Source organism: Aythya marila (assembly GCF_965140915.1).
Source record: "Aythya marila genome assembly, chromosome: 6".
NCBI classification, from domain to species: domain Eukaryota; kingdom Metazoa; phylum Chordata; class Aves; order Anseriformes; family Anatidae; genus Aythya; species Aythya marila.
The window spans coordinates 1,585,517-1,602,032 of NC_139047.1; the positions used below are offsets into that span (position 1 = coordinate 1,585,517).

The window sequence follows — 16,516 nt, forward strand, 5'->3', positions numbered from 1 at the left end:
TCACATAAAAAAAATATCTGAAGAAGTCTCTAGTGGAGTTTCCTTAGCTAAGAGTCTGATCTGTGCTTTAAGCACCATAACTTCCTAGCATGACAAAATATTTACACCTTTGAGTACAGTTTGGGAAATTCTGGTTTACCTACAGAAAATTGTGGTTTCTGTGATACCGATATTTTGGGAGGAATTTAGGTAAATTTCTTTGTGGGGAGAGCAGAGGTGTTAGGAGAAATAAGGATCAAGAGTGAAAAGGCCATATCCTTTGGAAAAGGTTTGTGTTTGTGTGTTCAACCACAGAGTCCGGTGCCAGAAGTGGTTTTCTTGAGGAGCTTTGGATTGTCTGGGATGTTAGTGGGGCAGATGCTCTGCAATGAATGACCTGATGTTGCTAAAAAGAGAAGAATGGAAGTAGATTCTTGAATTCTTTCTCCATCTGTAACAAGCCATTCCTAAAGGCTGAGTGCTGGGCATGTGTGCTTGTGAGCAAGTAAAACTCAGTCTCTCTCATCTGCTTTCGTGCTTCTAAAATATAACCTCATGTTTCTTTAGATTGGGACTGACTTCTTGGGTGCTCGGTAGTCAGGGATATTGGTCAAGGTTGCTATCTGGTATGTTAGAGTTAGAGTTGATCACATCACCAGACTGCAGTAGTTTGGGGGGGGAGTGTATGTTTCACTGAAACAATCTCTTATCACAAAATCCCTGTTGGTGTGGAAAGAGTGAAATTTAAATTGTAATTTCACATTAAACTGCAGTCTGGAGGGCCAGTCAGGCACTTTGCGCTGGTAAAAAATATATTCCTGTGCTATGTCAGGGCAAACAGAATTAAGTGTCTTTCTTCTGTAGTGAAATCTCTTCTCTGACTGTAAGAATTGATGGTTATTTTTCTTTTAATCTGCTCTTCTTTTTAGCAAAGCTACATTAGCAAATGAAATTCACTTTTTGCCTAACAGAAATTGAATTGCCACAGGGGCTAATTCACTTGAGAATGGGAGGAGAGCGTGGTTTAATGGAAAATCATGTCTGAAAGGGAAATCTCGGTCTGTGTGTCTTACTGAAGCAGGTAACCTGAAGATCTGCGTGCACCAGGAAGATTTCTTGGTATCAGGCCCTCACAACTATGCTGTGAAGTTTGAAGAGCAAACTTTTATTAGATCAGCTGTTACCAGTGGGGAAAAAAAGCAATCTGTGCCTTCAAATGCTTGCTCCTTAACCTGTGAAGTAGAAATCTCAGACCCCTTAGGTATTTCATGTAGCTACTACTGACCACATGCATCTCTTATCAACAAGAATTTGTTCATTTATCCATCTGAGAGCAGGACGCTGGTAATGAGTGGTGAGTGAATCACAAGTGTGGTTGGGATAGGCATTAAATAGCCTTTTGCCACATGAGGATCTGGCTCAGACACTTGTGCAGCTGCAGCCCCTGGGCCACTTCATGGCCTGAATCTATTCATTTAGGGGCTATGTTCTGGATTTTCTCCTTTGTGAATATCTCACAGTCTCCTTGGCTCCATCCTTCTGAAAGGGCAGCATTTTGTCTGAAAGCAGCAGTGATTTCGTGTGGTGAATGACTGCATAACGAACTCTGTGATGGCTTTTCGTGTGTGTCAGCTCTGAATATCCGAGCTGTTATTTCATGTGCAGCACAGAAGTTTTATTTTTTTTTTCTCAAGTTAGTTGCTACAGTTAGGAATTCAGATGCTTATTTTCATAAAGAAAGCACCAATAAAACTCCAAAAATACACAGAACAATTATCTAAATAAATAGACTCCACAGGTGGAGAATTCTGAAAACCATACACATATTTGGATACTCCTTTAAGGAATGAGCCTTTATCAAGCACCAGTTGGAGCTGACTGGAGCTGCTGGCATTTGAGGCTTGGTGGTTGTGCATGCAGCTCTCAGTGCACCAGAACCAGAGACCCTTTCTATCAAACTCATTGGCTGTAAACACCCGTCCTTATGGTTTTTTTCTGAGCAGAGGAAGCTCGAAATCATTAACTCTAGTGGATCTAAAAGCAGAATGCAAAAGAAGAAAAGAACTTAAGAACATAATCCTTTGAAAATAACCTTAACAAACCTTCGAATTTCTCTCTTAGTCCTAGAATCCCCAGATCATGGTAGATTGATTTAGTTACTTAAGTTTTGATTTCAGTATTTTTTCAATATGTACCCACAAATTAAACTAACAATAGGAGTAAATATATGCTAGGTATGCTGATATATGTTAGCTTATTGGCTTTTTTTTTTTTTTTTTTCAAAACTATATAATTTTGATCCTAAAAAGGGATTCAAGGATGCTAATGCTGCTTGTGAACTCTGTGGGAGTACAGGAATTCACCATTTGCTTCGGCACCCTGCTGGCACTTTGGCTTGTAGGAAAAGAGTATTGCCTAGCATGTCTGAGGGCTTTTCTGTCTCTGACAGATTTGGTCATTTTGTTGTTGTTGTTGTTGTTGTTTTTATTTTTTTTCCTGGCGGGGAGAAGCAAAGCACTAACATCTGCTGTCTTCTGACAGAGAGTAACAAGGCCATTGCAGAACTGCAGGGGACAGTTTCCCTTCAGTTTGGAAAGGAGTTGTGGACTTGTGCTGTTCCTCAAGTACCTGTCTGTGAGTGTGTATGTGTGTGTGGTGTTTACATGTAAACGTGTGCAGAATGTGACTCTTTCTAATTTACTGAATCCAATGAAAAGGGCATATGGCATTGCATTAGACTGTAGCTCAGGAAGAGCTGTGTGTGCTGGGGTTTTGGGAGTGTAATCAGTCTCTTTTATTCAGTAGAAGATGTTTGCCTGCATGAGCAGACTTTCAAGAAGAAACTGGCACTCGTTTATTGGTATCTGTAGGCTTAAAAGCAAACTCACTTCATTAGGCAAAGGCTCCCACAGTGTGTATTTTGGATCTCTGTTTTGTCAATTGAATAGATTGGTTGTAAACATTCCTGTTGAATATTTTCCTCTTTCCCTTTTTCCCATATGAAGTAATGCAACTGGTAGCTATTCACAGCGGCAGTTGTCTCGTGGCTTCAGGAGCGTTTCAACCATAAGTGGACAGAGTAGAGATGGGTGCATATAGGATCAGGTCCTGGTTAAGTATTCTGTTTGTGCAATGCTTGCAACGCAATTTATTCCAAAGAAAGAGGAAAACAAGCAAACAGACCCCACAAACACTTGCAGACTGCCATCATAGTTGAGTATGTCTTTAACTGTTCTAATTGACGTTTTTAATCAGATTGGAAGCAAAACTCCATTGGATATAGTGAGTAATTGAAAAACAATTGCATGTTGTATATTTGGTTTTTATTTAAACTTCTTACTATTTTGCAAGTGCTTGTATTCACTCTTATAAAGCCTGAAGAAGAAAGAATCACTATTCCTAACTGGCATGCCACATACTTCAAGCAACTGCATGTATGCTGCTTTGGTTTAAGTAGATTACCTCACTGTTGTTGCTTACAGGCTCAAGCTTTGCTAGAAGTCTGTTGCTTTTCCACAGTCTTAGTAGCTATGAGTCAAGTGCACGTACTGAGTGGCATGACACTTTTCTGGATGTTAAAGTAGCTTTGCTTTTGGTAATGTGAAATGGAACCAACGTTGTCTGTTTTCTGGAACTGTGTGACCACTTTCAAAGTGATTTAAAGAAGGAACTTGAATTAAACATCTTTATGTGAGTCTGACTTTAAAACACACTTGTGTGTATTTCACAATAGAGACATAAATGAGAAGAAAATAGCAAAACATACATTTGAAAAGCACGTTTTCAAAATTGACTGCTAATACATTTAACCAAAGCTCAAATTTTTCAGCTACAGAGGACTTTTTTATATTTTTTTTTAAGAAATAACTTGTCTGAACAAAAGCTTTCCTTATACATTTTACAGAAATGTATATAATTTTGCAAAACTTTCACTGGGGAAGGGGGTCCTAAACCAAACTATGAGGTTTTATAGAACCTCTGAGGTAAAATCAATTTCTGTTCAGAAAAAAACACGACATACGTGATTCAAGTGTGGAAGATGAAGGCTCAGATCTCTGCTCTGATTAACAAAGAATTTGAATTTCTACATCTCGGTAAGCGACGTGTTGGCTGGTACTGGAGAGCATCTCTCACTCTTGCTTGGAGCTGTCCTGCTTCATACAAATATTTGCTGGGTGAGAATCTACTGTATGGCATTGACACAGCACTCACATGACTTAATATGAGGTGATTTAGTATTAAGTGGAAGAGCTGCAATGAAAGATTAGGCTCTGGAGGTCTGCTTTAATTTTGTGGTTTAAATATACTTCAAGGCTTGAACTTTGTTTCCCTAAATGCCAGGTAAGTTCTGTCTGCGTGGTGGTGATTGTTCTGGTAAGGTACTGGTTATGTAAGCGTTGTGCTGAAAAAGGGGCATGCAATGACTAATAAATTTCTTCAGACTCAGTCTAGTTAAACACTTGCCAAACTTCTATGTACTTATGTTAACTTCACCCATAATCTGTGCACATGAGCAAAATTGATGTAAACACTGGTTGGTCAGATTTTTAATGTCTGATTTCTGGAAAAACGTATCAGGCTATGTTAAGGAAGTATATTGGCTTTAATCTGATCAAGTTAAAATAATTGGACCATTTATCTTTACAAATATGGAGAGAGCTTTTAGAGTTGCTTGTCTCCCATGAGGATATGGTTGTACAATTTCACCTTTGAATTAAACAATCAAAAAAAATCTGAGATTTAAAAATGTGCTTCCTCGGTATAAAATGGTATAGAGGTTAATTTTAATACTGTTTTCTATTTAATTGGAAACAATTGATGACAGTCTTTGATCTTGAGCTTGGTACTTGCTGGAAAAAAATCTTCATTCAAAAGAAGCTGCTGCTGTTTTCCCTGGGTACAGACACTTATCTATTGCAATTGATCAGGAAAGATAAGATTCAAAATGACATCCTAGAGAATATATTTTTATTCCGTTTGGGAAGTGACATTAAAAGCTGGTACTAATTGATGTTTTGCCATTTTACGGTTAATATCAGTAGCACCTAAATATGGTGCTCTGAAGAAGTTAGTTAGCAGTGCTGGAGTTATATGTGCTGGAATGTAGAAGTAGCCATACTAAAATGGTAAAACCCTCTGTGCAAAGTCACTTTAATGTCAGTGATGGTCAGATCAAACCTTTGACATATCTACCAGTGGTGCACATAGATAGTTGTGCCTGGAGGTGAAGGTGCATGGTGTTTTGTGCAGAATCGCATTCTCTTTCTTTTTAGGGTTTAAAATAGCACCCATCATTACAGTTTGAAGTAGTTTCTGACATCTTCCTTTTAAAAATGTAGCTTAAACTTTTTATGCATGATGAAAGTATTATCTCCTTTTCTGTCTAATTCCAATTCGAAATTACAGAGGTGTTCCATGAAGCTATTTTTTCCAAACAGAGATGAACTTCAGAATATATTATAGTCTATAAGGACAATTATGTAAACTATCCTGCGTCAGTAACTGGCAAGTTTAAGTAAAAAAAAAAAAAAATAATAAAAATAAAGGAAGCAAAAAATCCTATACCATATTCTCCCCTATAATCCTGTATTATAACCACAAAGTAAACTCAAGCAGTAAATCCTCTTATGTCTGTAAATGTCCTTACTGTACAAATAAAATAAATTTGTGAGAACTAAATGTCATTAATCTTCACATGGAGCTGGGGGAGAGAAGACAGTTGATAATAGTAGTCTTGTAGTGCTCTTACCTTGTAACAATAGAACTGAGTAATTGACATGTTTTATCTTGCTTTGCCTGCATCTTACTCCCAAAGCATCAAGTTCCTGAATGTGAAGAAGACTTCCCAATATAATGACATGCAGCATTAAATAGTGCTGTTATGGGAAGTGCCGGGGTAGTACTGGGAATTTCCAAAGGGCAAAAAAAGAGTAAGGGTATCCTTACCTTTTAAAAAGTTAGAACCTAACCAGAGAGGACAGTGCCCACCACTTCAGATTGCAGCATCTGAACAATTCTGCCAGTGCTGACATCTGCTTAAAATCTACAGACAATTAAGACGTAGAAATGTAATCAGCTGAAAGGCATAATCTCAATGGCACAAGGAATGAGACATGAGATGTGCTGGACTTTCTCCAGTCAGCCACAACAATGACCTGATAGTAAAGCACCCGTACTTGTCGGTCTTGAGAGAAGTGCATCGGCCAACTTGCAGCAGGCAGGTATTGCACGGCAGCAGGCTCACTGGAGTTGTTCTGCAGGGTCTGGGGATTTAAAATGCCAGGACCATCAGTGAAAATGGTTTTGAGTGTTAAATTCACTTTCTTTAATAACAGGTGCAACTGTGGGTAGTTTCTTACAAGCGTGCCCTAAGTTGGAAGCATTATGAGCTGTAAGGATCACTTTATGTGCTCTTATAACAAGTATAGGAAATTTATTGTGAACGTGTTCTTGGAAACACTGGTGAAGCTGGAGGATTTGCCAGGTAACCTGCATGTGATGTGATGTGTATCCATCAGATGACTTAGTTTTAATTGTGAGCTGTGCCTGACAAGACATCTTGAAAATTATTAGTTATGTGTCCATAATAATCATGTGTTTGCTCTCCCTTATAATAGGCTGCCCAGGGAAGTGGTAGAGTCACTATCCCTGGAGGTCTTTAAAAGACGTTTAGATGTAGAGCTTAGTGATACGGTTTAGTGGAGGACTTGTTAGTGTTAGGTCAGAGGTTGGACTAGGTGATCTTGGAGGTCTCTTCCAACCTAGATGATTCTGTGATCTTTTCTCACTCTGTCAGGCTGTGTATGTGGGAGCTACGAAGTTTGCTATCAAGCTCCTGTTTGTGCTTGACTTTATGATGGAGACACTCAGCCTTGTGAGTAATAAGCTCATTAAGCTTAGTCTGCATCAGTCTAAGCTGCTTTAACTCTAAGCCATCGATATGCCTTTTGTGAGGGGCTCTCCAATCCTGCAATTTGTTCCTCTACAGCCTTAATTTTGTCTATTTTCTTTTTTTTTCTTTTTTTTTTTTTTTTTCCCTTTTTTTCATCTACTCGAAAGGCAGTTATCTGTCTTGTTCCAGAGAGAATTATTAAGTTTTTGATCTTGGAATTTCAACAGATGATGATCAATGTAATTACAAGTGATTAAATTAGTCTTCTGTGGTGACCTTACAGACTCAGAATAAAGGCCAGTATGGAACCAACAGGAAAACAGGCTTAGTGCTTGGGTTTGGTTGGATTTTTTTAAAGTTTGTTTACCTACTGGAGAAAAATCTTATAAGACTTATAATTACTACCTCTTTAGCGCATGTTTGTGATAACTGAGAATTCATGACCATGTATTCAGAGTTACTGCTTCATCCCATTTCCATCTAAAATATAAGAGAAGAACAATGTTTTAAACTGGATGTGGTTCCATGTGAAAATACCAAAATACCAAATGTGTTTCCCTAACCTTGCCCCAAATCTACTGCAAAAATGGTGTGGGACTCTTTTTTTTTTTTCTTCCTTAGCTGTAAAATTGTGTTAAATTAGTATTACCTGTTAAAAAATGCACCCAGTTGCTTATGAGCAGTATTTGCATTAACACACTTTTCTTTCCTGCTCCTGACACTAGGCTCAAAATATACAAATAAACAAAATTACTGCTTAAATTTCCATTTTGTCCCTCCACCTTCCCTCCCCTCCTTCCCAACCCCCCTCCCCGATGCTGATTAATGTCCTTGTTTAATGTGAGATTTGTGATACTTTGGATCAATTTCTTTTTGATTTAGGTCTGGTAAGGACTGACTTGTTACACCAAAAGTTTAGGTATATATGAACTCATTACATACTATCATCTTGCAGTGTAGGGTTGATAATTTCTGTGCCAACTGTAGGCTTTCATTGGTCTCTTCAGAGTTTTCCATGTTGGCATACTGTAGAATAGTCCAGATTGGCACCAAAACTCCCAGTTCCCTTTTCAGGCTTTTAGTTAATTGTTTACCCTATTATAAAAAACACTGTGAAAACCTGACTTGTAACCTTGGAAACATTACAAGTCACTTCTAGTTACCTGTCATGCTTTTCTTTGCTTTTTACAGTTTCTGGCTACTTTTTTTTTTTTTTTTTTTTTTTAAACATTAATTTTCAGTTACAAAGGATTTTGGAGACTGGCCGTTTGAGTACTTATCAAGTAAAATGTCTTGCACACCAGCAGTGCTACTAAAAGGTGTTGAATTCCCAATATTTTGTCAATATTGTGTATCGTTTGCTTTGCAACCTCAGCTAGGTAAGTTGCCAGGGTCCGTATGCTGTTGTGGCATGCGGTGTTGGTCAGAGTAAATCCATAGTTCCTCCTTATGATTGGGCAGAAGTGTTCTATTTGTAAGCCTTAAGATGCTTTGGGATCCCTTTCCATGAAGAGAATCGTAAAAACATGTTGCATTTTATTAGATGTTAACCATTTTAGGAGTTCAAGGTGTTCAAATGTGTTGCGTTTTGGAAGTCTGCGATTGTAGAAGCAGGTTCTACTTTGATAAATTATAAAAAATGACTGTGAAATGACTAGCAGCACAGTTATAATTGTTCCCATATAATATATGTAAGAATTATCCAGACCACCATCTATCAGAAATGGCTTGCATGTGCATTATCTGTGTATTCATGCAACATCCCTTTTTCCAGTGCAAATTGACTTACTGTACTGGGTCTGGCTGGGATGTTAACGTTCCCTGCAGCAGCCCACACAGTGCTGTGCTCTGCACTTGGAGCCAGAACAGCAGTGGGATCACCCCAGTGTTGTGTCTGCTGCTGAGCAGTGCTGGCACAGCATCGGGACTCTCTCCAACCCTCCTAGGGGGTGGGCAAAAAAGTGGGAAGAGAAACATCCCCAGGGCAGCTGACCTAAACCAACCAAAGGGATGTTCCGTACCATGTGGTGTCACACTCAGCAATAAAAGGTGGGAAAAGGAAGAAGAGGGGAGGGGGAGGCTCTCATTGTGAAAACGTTGGGCCTCCTCCTGAACACCGGCTACGTCGTTGAGGCCCTGCTGCAAGGACGTGGTCAGGCATCGCTCATTTGTGGGAAGTAGAGAGTAATTTCTTTCCTCTGCACTTCCACACAGCCTTTACTTGTTTTGTTTCTTTCCCTTTCCCCCTCCCGTTTCCCTTTTCCTTTAGTTAAATTGTTTAGTTTAATAATGATCTTTCCTCAATAATTTTTCCCTTTAATTAAATTATCCTTATCTCAACCCGTGAGTTGTTCTTTACTTTACTTCTCCTCCTCCTCATCTAGGGAGGGGGGAGTGAGAGCGGTTGTGGTGTTCAGCTGCCCAGCACGGTACCACCACCACAGGGCTCTACTCCACAAATTCTTCCTTTTGCCTGTTCAGTTCTCACGCAAGCAGTCTCTATGATTTCAGGGAAACTCATTAATCAGGATGAGGATGTTCATGACAAGCTTTCAAATTAGTTTTATAACTTGATCCCACAGGGAAAACAGACTTGAGAATACATAAAGGAAATGCTGTGAGGTATTTATTTCTCACTGTCCTTCAATATTCAATGTAGACATCTGTGGAAAAACAAGTTTCTTTGTCTACTGATTTATAGTTTGTAAGACCTTATCCTAAGTTTTGCAAAGATGTTTTAAGACTTTTTTTCCCTCCATTTTCAGCTTCTGGAAAAAACCAACAATATATTTGAGGAATCAGATTCTGCAGCTACGAAAAGTCCTTTGCATTTAGCTGTAAGTATGAGACGTGTAACATGTTTGATGATCATCTCCTAGAATAACTCCTTAACCTCTGTCTTTGAAGCAGGTTTAATCATAGACTTGATATTGAAACAGCTGTAAAGAGATGTGTAGGTCTACATGTAACAAAATCAGGTTCTGGGCTGGAATTGTTAATTAAGTTTCTGGCAGTTGAGGCTCTTTGCTTTTATTGACTGTAATACTCAGGTAGACTGTAGAAGAAGAAACAAACTGTAAAGAAATTAAATGGCAAGTCACAACTTTTCTTTATAACTAGTTCATAAATTTGAAACTGGAGCTTGAGCCCATGGCTTTGACAATGGAATGGGTTGCTCTTGATAATCTCTTGGAGAGATGCAGAGTGTAAAAACTGGTGCACAGCCAGGTGTGATAACACATGCTTAAACCCCAGAAGTGCCCTGGGAGTATGCAGTAGTCACTGTGCTGACAAAAGGGGATCCAGCACCTGTGGCTCAGAGATCTCAATAGCTTCCTTTTCCCAAGAGCCTGAGATTCAAGATTCATCAGCCCTCTTCCCAGAGTCTTCTTGCACAGAATCACAGAATAGTGTAGGTCAGCTGGGACCTCTGGAAATCATCTACTCCATGATCAGAGCAGGTTCAGTTAGAGGTGGTTTTCTCAAGGGCTGTGCCCCATTACGTTTTGAAAATCTCCAAGCACAAACAGTTCATGGCTTCTGCTGGCAATCTGTTTCAGTGCTTGACCATCCCCATGACAAAAACGTTTTTTCTTGCATTTAAATGGTATTTTCAGTGTTTAAATTTGTGCCCATTGCCTCTTGTCCTGTCACTGGGCACCACTGAGAAGAATTTGTTTCTGTCTTTTTGAACCTTTCTGAACCTTTTCTTTTTGAAGCTGAACAGTCCCACCTCTCTCAGCCTGTCCTCACATGTCTTACACAAACTGGCACTTCACTGAATATCCAACCTCACCATGAAGCTGCTGTGTAGAAAACAGGATCAAATTTTAGTTCTATAGTGATCATATCTCTGTTTCCCAGTCAGTCATAACAGCTCCAACCTGGCATTTGAATTATCCACACATAATCTGAGGGAACTAGAGCTGGAACAGTTTGGTTAAAAGGACCAAGTTTGCCAATGAACAATTCTCACCCTCAGTTCTTTTCCTCTGCAATTTGACTACTTTGGGAAGGAGATTGTCCCAAGATAAAATAGGGGTTACAACCTGTACTGTCATCAACACAAATTCCTGTGCAGGGAAAGGACTTGACCTGCAGCTGGCCAGACAGCAAGCTCATTTCCTCTCCAGTCTTTCTTGGAAAGAATCCTTGCAGGGAAACTGCCAGTGTCTCTCCCTGTTGTATTGGTTGCTGTTTAACAGTAGTCCATTTACCCAAGATGCCCCAAAAACACAATAAATTTAAAAAAAAAAAAAAAAAAAAAAAGAAAAGCTTACATAAAACATTACAATTTCTCACACTTTAACTGCAGGTATCCAGAAGTATCTTTGACATTTGTTTCAAGGCCTCTCATTTATTGGGGTGCCTGTGGCTATCCTTCCACAAATATATCAGTGTCTCTGAATGTCTCTACCCGGTGGTCCAGAAAGCTGTGAACTTACACCAAAACACAGAGACCTGTTAAACAGCTGATATGGAGCAGTGGCCATGGCCTCTGCTTCCAGATATTTGACAATAGAATAGAAATAGTTAAGAATTAGAAACAAAGGGGTGAACTAGCAGCTAATGAAACACTGATCTGCCATTCTCTGAGGCTATAGTGCCTGGTTAGGGTCATGGCTAAGTAAGTGACTGTCAGGCAAACCAAAAAGAAACAAACAAAGAAATCAACTTTATCCTTTCAAGGAGATGATGGGGGTTTACTGTCTGCTTGGCACCTTCAAGATAGGCACTCATATTGTGTCAAAGTTCAGGTTATAGCTGGTTGTTTTCTAAGTAAAACTGTAATAGAGAAGAAAATCTAACAACTGCATCAGGGTGTTTTCTGGGATATGAGTTCTCTGTGCCCTCAGCTTCCTCTGCTTTTTCTGCCTTTGCCTTTTTACTTTTATGAAGTAGCTTTCTTGGTCTAACAGGGAAACCACTGTTTGGTTCCTACTCTGTTCTGTTCTTTTAAACTTTAGAGAATGGTCACTAGAAGCAAGCTACTACCACCACTACTTAACCTGGAAGTTTGGTGGCTGGTTGTTAATTTTGTGTTAGTATTTCTCTTCTGTTGTCATTAAGTGCTTCAACTCTAGTAACACTAGTTCTATGTTCATGTGTAAATAAAAAGGATCTTCTGTGTGAGTCTAACAGCCAGTAGAGGAGAGCAGTCCCTACAAGGTTAAATGAAATTTAGTCTGTACTGAATTGATGAATTATTGAATTATTCCTCACCTTGGGTTGTATTAGAAGGTCAGAGCAAATCAATAAGCATAATTTCGCTCCATGAAAACCAGGAATTTTTGAGTGTCGTAGCTACTTGTATCATCCACAATGTAATTTGGAAAAGCCCTTTCAAGCTGAAGAGTCATAAGGAGTCAAGAAAACTATCATTTCTACTGTGTTTGGGAGACCAACAATGGCATATCTTATTCGTGTTTTATGTGAAAGTCTTTGAGAGGCGAGAGTTGTGTTCTTTACATGACTCATTTCGTATTTCTAGGCCTATAATGGTCATCACCAAGCCTTGGAGGTACTCCTCCAGTCCCTGGTAGATCTGGATATCAAGGATGAGAAAGGACGCACTGCTTTGGACCTGGCTGCATTTAAAGGGCATGCAGAGTGCGTGGAAGCTCTCATCAGCCAGGGTGCTTCGGTCACTGTAAAAGACAACGTCACCAAAAGGACCCCACTGCACGCTTCAGGTGAGTGTGGACTTATGCTACGCTTGTGGTACGAACCCTGTAACACATATGTTGTTAACTTTACTCACCTACGATTTCCAATGCATATTTCTTCTAAGAAGAATGAGATTTTGACGTATATTGAGGACTGCTTCTTGTTTGCCGAGGCCCAGCAGTTAACTCTTCATCTGTCTTTTCCTTGTTTTTTCTCCTCTGTCCCCATGGATCAGTCCTCCTTCACAGAATACCATATTTTTCTATACCACTACTGCTCAGTCCTTACCTACTTACCTCTGCTTTTCCATACCTCTCTATTACCACCTACTCTTTATGATGTATGATGTTTCCTCTACAACACCTTCACTTAATGGTTCTTCAGCCAAAAAAAAGCAGGGGAAGAGATAATGATTGTTTTACTGCTTCTCCTAAGGAAGAAAGGTTGAAAATACAGGTAGGCTTCTGGTGGCAATTAAATTGTTGTGTTTTCAAAACCTTCAGCCTTTCGCAGTGGCAGCTCTGCAGAAATTCACCCTCTTTCAGATGTTATTCTCCTACACCAGCTTGTGAATTTGCTGTTGCTAGGAGTTGCTCCATTCACCATGTGTTGAGTACTACACATTGCATAATTAACTGGAAACTGAAAATGTAGAATTTGCCATTTATTTAAAGGTTATTATTTAATATGTACCTGTTGGTTAAATACACAGCAGCACCAAAGGGAATATTGCTCCTCTGACTGTTGAGGAACTCTGTACAACATAGTAGTGACCTCTAGTGGGAAGTAAAATTAATAATTTATTGGACTTTTTTTTTTTTTTTTAGTTAACAATGTTAATTGTCTTTCTGTGTATTTTTTCATCTTGCTTAGAATAAAATGCATGCACATATATATACCATCTCTTTCTGTGATCACGATTGTGCAGCCTGGAAGCATAAAGTCAAATTGACCTATATTGATTTTGCCTGCAGTATTGAAGAGATTTCTGCAATAAGTCTTCATAGCATACTAAAAAATGTCTTCTGCCACCATAGACTTTGCATAAAACCAAGTGCATTGCTACCCACAATAAAGTCATAATATAGAAATGTTGTGCCACAGTGCACAAATCAGAAGTTTGAGACCAGAATTCGGGGGGGGGGTGGGAGTTCATTTGTTTGCAATGAAACCACAAAATATTAAATCCAGATGATCCCACCCTATTAAAACTGCTGGTTTAATTAATTTAAGTCAAGATCAGTGCTGCCACAGAAGTGCAGTTGAGTTGGTCAAGAACTTTTCTATAGCCACTTCAAACCTAGCTGGGGATCTCATGAACAAGCTGTGACTTTGTCTGGCATGTCATCGCTGCTAGCAATGATTTTGCATTTATTTAAAATCTTGGTTATAGTTGCATAGATTTCTTGTCCCAGCTGAACTTCGAGTATTCTGCATTACTGAAAAAGCTAAATGCTTACAAAGCCATATTCTTGTTAGCAGCTCCCACTCAAAATATGGATTCGTTGACCAGATTTGTTAAATAGAGTTGAGTAGGTTTGTTGAATAGAAGGATTATTTTAAGTAGACACGTTTCTTACCTTCATACAAATTCAGATTGTGTTTTTATTTCTATTTTAGTTCATTTTTTAAATTGCCCTCATCACTGAAGTGTGAGTGCCTTCCATGTAGAACCAGCAGGAAGATCAATTGTAGACTTCTCTAGTCTGTGACTTTGTTGTTGTTGTTTCACAAAATTAAAAAAAATAATAAAAATTTCAGGGATTCGAGCAGAATTTTCTTTAAATCTTCAGTAAAACAAATAAGCTAAATTTATATGTAAAAAAAAAAAGAGAGAGAGAGAGAGAAAAGGCAAGAAGCAGGAAAACCCTACCCATAGCAATAATAAAGAAATGGAGAACATGTACCCTAAGCAGAAAGGAAAATACTACACAGAAAAAATGAGTATTTGAAGTCTTAGAAAATAACGTTTATCGCTGTCATGAATTTGGAGGCTTTTGAATGCAAAGTAAGAATGCAAAATAATGAAAATTTTGGGTAAATATCCAATCAGATACTGTTTACGACCTTGCACTCAACAGCTGTGCAGAATTCTGTGGAAATCCTGAAGTAGTAAAGCTTCCATCTCCAGCTATTACAAAAAGCTACTTGAAGTCTGATGATTTTTGTTATGCTGTTTCGTAACATTTTGTTTAGGGGTGTTTTAGCAAAGAATGATGTCACCTATTGGAAACCCTGCATGGTTCCACTGCAGTATTCAACATTTTTTATTTGCAATGCAAGCGTAAGAGGAAATCTGGCATATTTTGAGAAATCTAACAGAATTCTTGCTGAATTAATCCTTTGAGTGACAGGATGCATTTGAATGCATAAAAGTGAATACTTGCATGCGTTTACTGTGCAGTGGAACAAACAAAAAGGCATGTGTGCCCATCCCCTTAAACGTGTGTGCCTTCATTCCTTCTGATTGCACAAGCAGAATTGCTGAGCAGAGCAGTTAAGGAGACTTGAACTGGTGGATTGGATTACAGGATTCTGCAGAGCTCCGTTCAGTAAAGGGATTTGTAACTTTAGTAGCGAAATAATCCACCTAACGAAGTATTCTTTCTTTCTTATTTATTTATTTATTTATTTATTTATTTATTTATTTTTTTGTCTGTTCCCCTCAGGGAACAGGCTTTCTTTACCTCATAACATAGAGAGTTTCCTTAGCCTAAATTGTATGTTCCCTATATAATTTTATTACCACCAATCTTTCCTCTGTCTGGCTTGGGGAATCCATTGGAAATGTTTCCCTAGGGTAGCATTGTAGCTCTGTTGGCAAAGCTCATATTCCCTGCAGGGTCTGTAATGTTTAGCAATCACTGGGTCCGCTCTGAATACTTTCTGGGAGCATCTATTCTAAAACTGATTTACCAGAATCCTCTTCAGACATCAGTGTGAACAAGCTAGGATTTCTCTTCCTTCTGCTGGCAGAAAGAACTATGTTTTTTTCTTTTTTCCCCACAAGTCATTGACTCATCAGCCCTGCAGAAGTGTTTACGTGTTATATATATGTCATTATTTAGTGGCAAATAACTAAAAGCATCTTTTATTTTTTCTGGGTAGAGCAACTGAGATTATTCTTGGATGAGTGATTTAAACGTGATGATGTGCACCCATTTCTCTGCCAGGATGATGTGACACAGGTGGTGCCCAAGGTTTCTGCCTCAGCCCACAGGGTGTGGGCAGTGTGAATGCATGACTTGCTGTAATAAAAACACAATCTCTATCTACTGAGTATAGGGATTTGTTTTTTATTTATTTTCTTAAGTACGAAATTTCTGTTCCTCCTGTGAGTGAAGCCTTTAAACCAGCTGACACACAGATTGGTTTCCAGCATCTGGCCCTGCAAAATAAAGTACTTTTCCAACAGCAGTGGGTTACATTTTAAAGAGCAAACCCTGTTTTTGAGAAGTACCCATGGCTTCTAATGTTAAACTAGGAAAAACTGGAATAACCCCGAAAGAATTTTTGTCTCTGTTTGGGCATCTGCATAGCTGTATAAGGAGCTAAGATGATGGTGTGCTGTCACCTCTGCACTGACTGAATTGAAGAATGTCTCATCACAGCTCTCTTAACTAAGGAAGATCCCACTCAAGGTTTTGAGGGGGACAAGTAAGCAGATTGAGACAAAACAGTCTTTCAGTTAAAGAATGTCCGCAGTAGTGGTGACTTTGTGTACTTCAACCTGGACTCAGTCACCTTGAGCATGCCCAATGCCAAAGTTCAGCTCTCAGCAGCAAACAAGGCTGGTGTGGAGCTGCCAGGATTGACTTGGAGACTAGAGAGATCTTGGTCAATGCCCAGGGGACTGGGAGGACATGACTGACGGGCTTGAGTAGGAACGAGCATTTCCTGAGAAGTTTGAGTCTGAGGGAAGAAGTGGAGATGCAGTACCTGCTGGCTGCGTTGTAGAGGCTGTGATGGCGCTCTCCT

General features: G+C 39.1%; 1 protein-coding gene across 7 annotated transcripts in view; it reads left to right on the plus strand.

Annotated features, from left to right (window-relative positions):
• ANKRD44 (ankyrin repeat domain 44) overlaps positions 1-16,516 on the plus strand; it is a 145,520-nt gene that overhangs the window by 112,830 nt on the left and 16,174 nt on the right. For all 7 annotated transcript variants that reach the window (XR_014317764.1, XM_082763358.1, XM_082763362.1 and 4 more), the window contains exons 17-18: positions 9,637-9,708; positions 12,363-12,564. Coding sequence is in view for 6 of the 7 variants with exons in the window: in XM_082763358.1 (XP_082619484.1) it covers positions 9,637-9,708; positions 12,363-12,564 (274 nt within the window). In the remaining variant the exon portion in view is untranslated. The remainder of the gene's footprint in view (positions 1-9,636; positions 9,709-12,362; positions 12,565-16,516) is intronic.